We start from the raw sequence: 6,000 nt of genomic DNA on the forward strand, positions 1-6,000 counted from the left end.
TTTGTCACAGATAGCCTACATACACAGATTTGATATGTTTATCATACATGTCCCTGCTGTGATGAGATTTCAATTTAAGCCAGAGAAAGGGCAAACGCAACAGGAGAATCTGAAAATGTTCACCAATCATCAGAGGAAGCTGAAATACCCTGTGTCTCAAATCATGAAGACAACAAACAAACTTGCACAACTGCTTTGGCCTCTAAAGCATGAAGGGATAAATAAAGAGTTCTTCCCCAAGGCTGCCAGGGCTTCATTAACCCCCAGGGTTATGGTGATCTAGTCTTTGGTTCGTGTGTGTCACCGAGTTCAATGCTTATAACTACTATGTGCCGGCTACAGATGTAAGCACTGCACATGTACAAACCCATTTAATTCACATAACAAGCAGCAGAGATAGATGCTACCTACTATCCTCCATTTCACAAGTTAGGAAACTCAAGCCCTGAGAGGTTGAGTAACTTGCTCAAAGAAACACATGAGAAAGTAACAGAGCCAGGACCCAAATCCAAGTGGTTATTGGCTCTAGAGGCTATACCCCTAATTAACCAGTCCCCTAAACTGGCTCTACAAATTTATGATATATTCATTTTTCTCAGGGTACATTAAAAGAAGTTGCACACACAAACTAGCTCTGAGGAGATAATTTGGGTCTCACTGCCATTACCTAAACCTGGAAGTTTGCTTATGGGGCTCTCTCCAGGTGTAGGCTGTACCATTCCTGCATAGCTTTTTGCTTTGCTCCCCCAGCCCCTGTTGCTCTTGCAATTAACATGTGGTCCCTCACATCCCATTATATGGGGCATATATAGACATATAAATCTCTGGGTTTTTTTGTTTGTTTGTTTGTTTTTAACTGGGAGAGGTGGATTTTCTCTATTAATCACTCTTTCCCCTAGGACAAAAAGTGTATGAGTTCAAAGTCCAGAAAAGAATAATGGCCGGCATTAGGAGGAAAGGGAGCAAAATGAAAAGCAGAAAAAGAATTAAGAGTGTGTTATAAAGTAACTATTAGTCACCAGGGAAATGCAACTTAAAAATTGCAATGAAGCTACCACTTCACATTCACTTGGATGGACGAAATAAAAAAGATGGATAATAATAAGTGTTGACCAGAATGTGAAGAAATTGGAACCCCCATACACGGCCAGTGGGAATCTGAAATGGTACACATGCTATGAAAACCAGTCTGGCAGTTCATCAAAAGGTTAAACCACACAGTTGCCACATGACCCAGAAATTCTATTCCTAGGAATATACCCAAGAGAAATGTCCACACAAAAATTTGTACATGAATGTTCACAGCAGCCTTATTCTCTATCCATATGGAGGGAAAGTGAAGATAAATGGTCAGGGTCCCTCGGGGGTTCGGAATCTTGCCAAGAATTTGATATAAATACGTAACGATGCATGTGTGCCCAGGTGTTCCTTGGTTACTGTCTAATGTAGGTGCATATGTGCTCCCGGGTGTCCTAGGTTATCGGACTTAAGTATAAAGGATGAATGGCTCGGATCCATGGTGGCCCCCAGCTCCCAGGATGCCCCCAGTGGGGGCCTCAGGGAGGCCGCTACTGCTGCTGATGGATCTGCTGCAGGCTGCTGCCATACTGAGGAAGCTAAGGATTGAGCTCGTGCTGTTTGCCAACGGCTCTCGGGATCTTTCCCAATTACCTATGTGAGGGGTCTGTGACCCAGTCTGTACAACGGGTTTGAAGGGTCTGTGGGTCCTAACCCCTAGCCCAGACAATACAAATGGAAAACTTAGTGTAACTAAAACAATGAAACATTTTGGCTTTAGTCACGTCTTGCTGCGTCAGCAGTATTCCAACAATTGCCTTAACCAATTAGCATAGCTATTGCTGAAACACTACACCATACAATAGAATATTATTTGGCAGTAAAAAGGAATGAAGTACTGATACAAGCTACAACCTTGATGAACCTTGGACACATGCTAAATGAAGGAGGCCAGTCACAAAAATCCACACATTATGATTCCACTTACATGAAATGTACAGAAGAGGCAAATATAGAGAGTGAGAAAGCAGAGTAGTGTTTGCCTAGGGCTGGAGGGTTAGGGAATAATGGGGAGTAACTGCTAAGGGGTACAAGGGGTGTTTTTTTTTGGAATTAGATAGTGGTGACAGTTGCATAACTCAGTCAATATACCAAAAACCACTGAATTGTATACTTTAAATGAGTGAATTGCATAGATGAAAACTATATCACAATACAGCTGTTATATTGGGGATCAGGAAGGGGAAAGTAACTCATTATAAAGTAAAAACTACTGGTCTGTAGTATATCCCAGAAGAATCTGGGTCTTTATGAATAACAAATCATAATTGCAAAAGTGGCAGAAACTCAAAATCATTTAAGCAGGAAAAGAAAAAAGGAAAAGAAAAGTTATATGAAAAGGAAAAAAATTCTATTTAATTGAATGTAATGATAAAGGGTTGAGGTCATATCACGCCAAGTTCATAGATGCTAACTGATGGGTTGCATAACTCTAAAGGCACATCTTCTCCTCACCTGAAAGCTATCAGTTCCAAAAATAAAGGATCTAGAGAAGAGGTGATATAACATCAGCCTTCACGTTTTATAAAACCTTTTGAAGACTGAATTTAAAAGATTGTAAATATAAGGAACTAGTATATTGCATCCCCAGTTCACAAAATAAAGAATATTTGATTAGCATAAAAATGTCCACAGTTTCATAAGGTGGATTTAGTAATCTGACTCAAATTTAACTAGAAAAAGTAAAGCCTTCAAATCCTGAACCTAAGTATAAGACACTGACAGCCAGACCAGTGCTGGTACTGTTTCAGACTGAGGCAGAAGAATTTCAGAGCAGAGTGAAGGGATTACTACGCTACCCAGTCATGTATCTCCTTATAATGAGACTCCAGCAGAAATCACTGCAGTGTCTGACTAAAGTGAACAGAGACTTTTAATGTGGCAAATTGTGAAAAGCTAACATGAAGACTCTTCACTATTAGCAGATACATCATTAACATTTTTGGAAACAGAAAACAACTAGATAGTAAAGAGTTTCCTTTACGCTTTTTTAGCCTTTAACTTTCAAACTATTACTAAACTTTTTACTCCTGCTATGTCTTAATCAAGCATCATTTGTGTGGAAAATCAGCTTATTGCTTTCTTTAAAAATAGGCAAGCCACTAATTGATCCAATGTGTTGGCAGTTCTAGAGAATCTTTGTAGACAGGAACAAATGATGCCTCTTTGTGTTCACAGAATTTGAGTTTAAGATTTCATACATACGCACAAAGAAACATTTAAAGAATCCTGCAAAGTCAGCTAACAATCTTCTTGGAGTTTAAAGAACCAAAACAAAAACCTCCTTCACACCTCCTCCCCTCAACAAGGTTTTAGATATTAAATAATATGTTTACTTAAAAATACCTTAGATGACTTAAAGTGTTCTTCCATAGTCTTTAACACCCTTGAATATCAAAGGTTGAAGAAGCACTTCTATGACTTAAGGTCAGAGTATAATCTTTTCCCCTAGAAAACTGTTGAGCTCAAGAAAATCTATCAAATGCTTCTAAAATGCTGTACCATAACTTTCCTGAGAAGTTAACTGCCTCTCCTCCTCTTCCTTAATTAATACTGCATTAATCTGGCCTGTGCTTTAGAAGTCTCAAAAATTTCCCCACCCCACCTGTTTGTGGTAAGTTTGACAAATTTCCTTGACTAAAGCAGCTGGTATTGATTACTGGAGGCAAACCAACTGAATATTTCACTAATGGGTTACATGATCTCTTGGAATGGAAACTTGTCCCCAAAGAGAACACCCCAATCGTAGCCAAAGCTTGGTGTTTCATTTCAGGAGCATACCTGTTTATTAAAAGCTGGCTTTTGAAGAAAATAATATTTTTGATTAGACGACTCCACTCAGAAAATGCATCTGTCATTTCTCTCCCTCCCTCTATCCACTGGCTGTCACAGCCTCAGCCCAGGAATCCCTCTGGGGAAGGAGGGACCGCTTCTCAGGCACACAGATACAAACAGCAACCCTGGACTCAAGGAGGCTAGTTTGTTAAAACTTATTGGCTTATGCTGACAGGCCTCGGAGATAGGCCTTTAAAAAAAAATTTTTTTTTTTTTTTTTTTTTTTTTTTTTTTGTTCCTCCACTGAAACATTGTTTATGTCAGGCATACGCGTTAAGCTGAGTTTGGGGGGCAGCAATGTACTTCCAGTTGGGGCACCTGCGATCATTAAGAAAAGCTTACTGAAATCTCATTCTCACTAGAAGGAAAACCTTCAGCATGTTTAATCTCCCAATCAGGCAAAGGATAATGCAACACTGGAAAAATAGTTATAACTTTTATGACCACCATGCGTTTCGTGGCTTGCTAAGGATTGTTATTATTTACCATCGTGCCCGCCTGTTAGCTCCTCTGGATGACAGTCTGGCAGAGCACAGTACTTTTGATATTATTTAGAATATGCATAAAACCAGCCAGGGGCGGGGGGGGGGGGGTGGTGAGGAAGAGACTCGATCTCTCACAAAGAGCTGAAACCTGACTTGAAGGAGCAAGTTCGCGGTGGTGAGCTGCCAGCAGGTAACCCTACCCACCTCCTGATACACAGACGCCGGCATCAGGAGTATACCTGATGCACACACCCGAGTGCAGAGCTGAGTTATCAGATCTACCCGATCCAAACAGGTGCGTGGCCGTCCACTAACCGAGAACAAAATCCCAGCCTTGCCCTCCAAACCCCATCTTACGGATCTTCCTCGGAAAAGTTAGCCCACATCAGCAAACCCTCGTCCCAGCGGCGCTATTCCGAGCTCCCCGGTAAACCACCAACACAGCGACTCCCCTCCTCTTGGTAAAGCCCCTGAAGTGAAGGGGAGCAAAACTTCATAGGGCCAGAGCGCCGAGAAGCATCTGCCTCCCGCGCAGCACGGACTTCCCTGCAAGGAGCCGGGAGGCAGGCGCTGGATCCTTCCCGGAGCCTGCACGCCCTCGGCTCCCCTCCCCCGCGCTCGCCCCGCACCCGCCAGGCCGCTCACCTGCGTCGGGCATGGTGATGGTCTCGTTGGTGTTGGAGCCCACGTTGAAGATAACCACGGCGGAGGCGTTCTGCAGGAATGCATTCCGGATCTTATCCCTGTACGTGCAGTTGCCCTTGGGGATGAGGGCGATCCAGTTCTTGCCGTGGGTCGGGGTGGCGAACTTGGTGTTGGGGTCGCACGCCAGGCGGTCGTGCGCCGAGCTGGCCATGACCACCTCCCCTCGGGCGTCCTGCTTGGGCGAGTGCTCCCCGTAGCGCCCGCACTCGGTCTTCTCCGTGTGCAGCTCGGCGCCGCCGCCCGCCGCCCCGGGGTCCGGCGCGGGCTCGGCGTAGGTGATGTTCACGAAGGCGGTGTACCATTCCTCCTTCTCGGCCACGGTGAAGTCCAGGCAGAGCAGATGCACGAAACAAAAGGAAAGCAGCCATGTTGAGAGGGCCAGGCTGCGGCACGCTTGGATGAGAGACATTGCCATCTTTATCCGCCGGGGCCCCCGCCCCTCCCCCCGCGCCGTGCCCCCGCGCCGTCCCCCCGCCCCAGCCCCGGCCAACCCCGGGCCGGCCGCTTCTCTTCCTCCCGCCGCTGCTCACTCCTGGGCCCGAGGGGCCGTGGCCGGGACGCGCAGCCGCCGCGGGGACCGGATTCCGGGCGAGCGGATGGCGCCGGCCCCTTGTCGTCTCAGCCGAAGCGCGGCGGTTGCATGTTGCTTCTCGAGCGACCGGGGGACGCGAGAGGAGGGGCCGCCCGGGGCTGGCGGAGGAGTCCGGCGACCGAGCGTCCTGCTCCTTCGCCCGGCTTCTCCTCTCATAAGGGTGGCAGGGGGCCCAGCAGCGTGCGGGCTAACGGCTCTGCGCCCTCCAGCCCCGGCGGGGGCGGGCGGGCGCGCGCGGCTACTCGCAGTCCGGGGTGCTGACGAGGGTGTCCCGGCCGCCGCCGCCCGGCGTTGGGGGTGAGCTGG

The 6,000-nt window shown here is 46.6% G+C and overlaps 1 protein-coding gene across 1 annotated transcript in view; it reads right to left on the minus strand.

Annotated features, from left to right (window-relative positions):
* The window catches only part of RNF150 (ring finger protein 150), a 275,301-nt gene extending 269,784 nt beyond the window's left edge, over positions 1-5,517 (minus strand). Inside the window, exon 1 of the mRNA XM_063108524.1 lies at positions 5,043-5,517. Coding sequence (XP_062964594.1) covers positions 5,043-5,517 — 475 coding nt within the window. The remainder of the gene's footprint in view (positions 1-5,042) is intronic.
* Positions 5,518-6,000: the final 483 nt, after the last annotated feature.

This window comes from Cynocephalus volans, chromosome 9 (genome assembly GCF_027409185.1).
Source record: "Cynocephalus volans isolate mCynVol1 chromosome 9, mCynVol1.pri, whole genome shotgun sequence".
In the NCBI taxonomy this organism is placed as follows: Eukaryota; Metazoa; Chordata; class Mammalia; order Dermoptera; family Cynocephalidae; genus Cynocephalus; species Cynocephalus volans.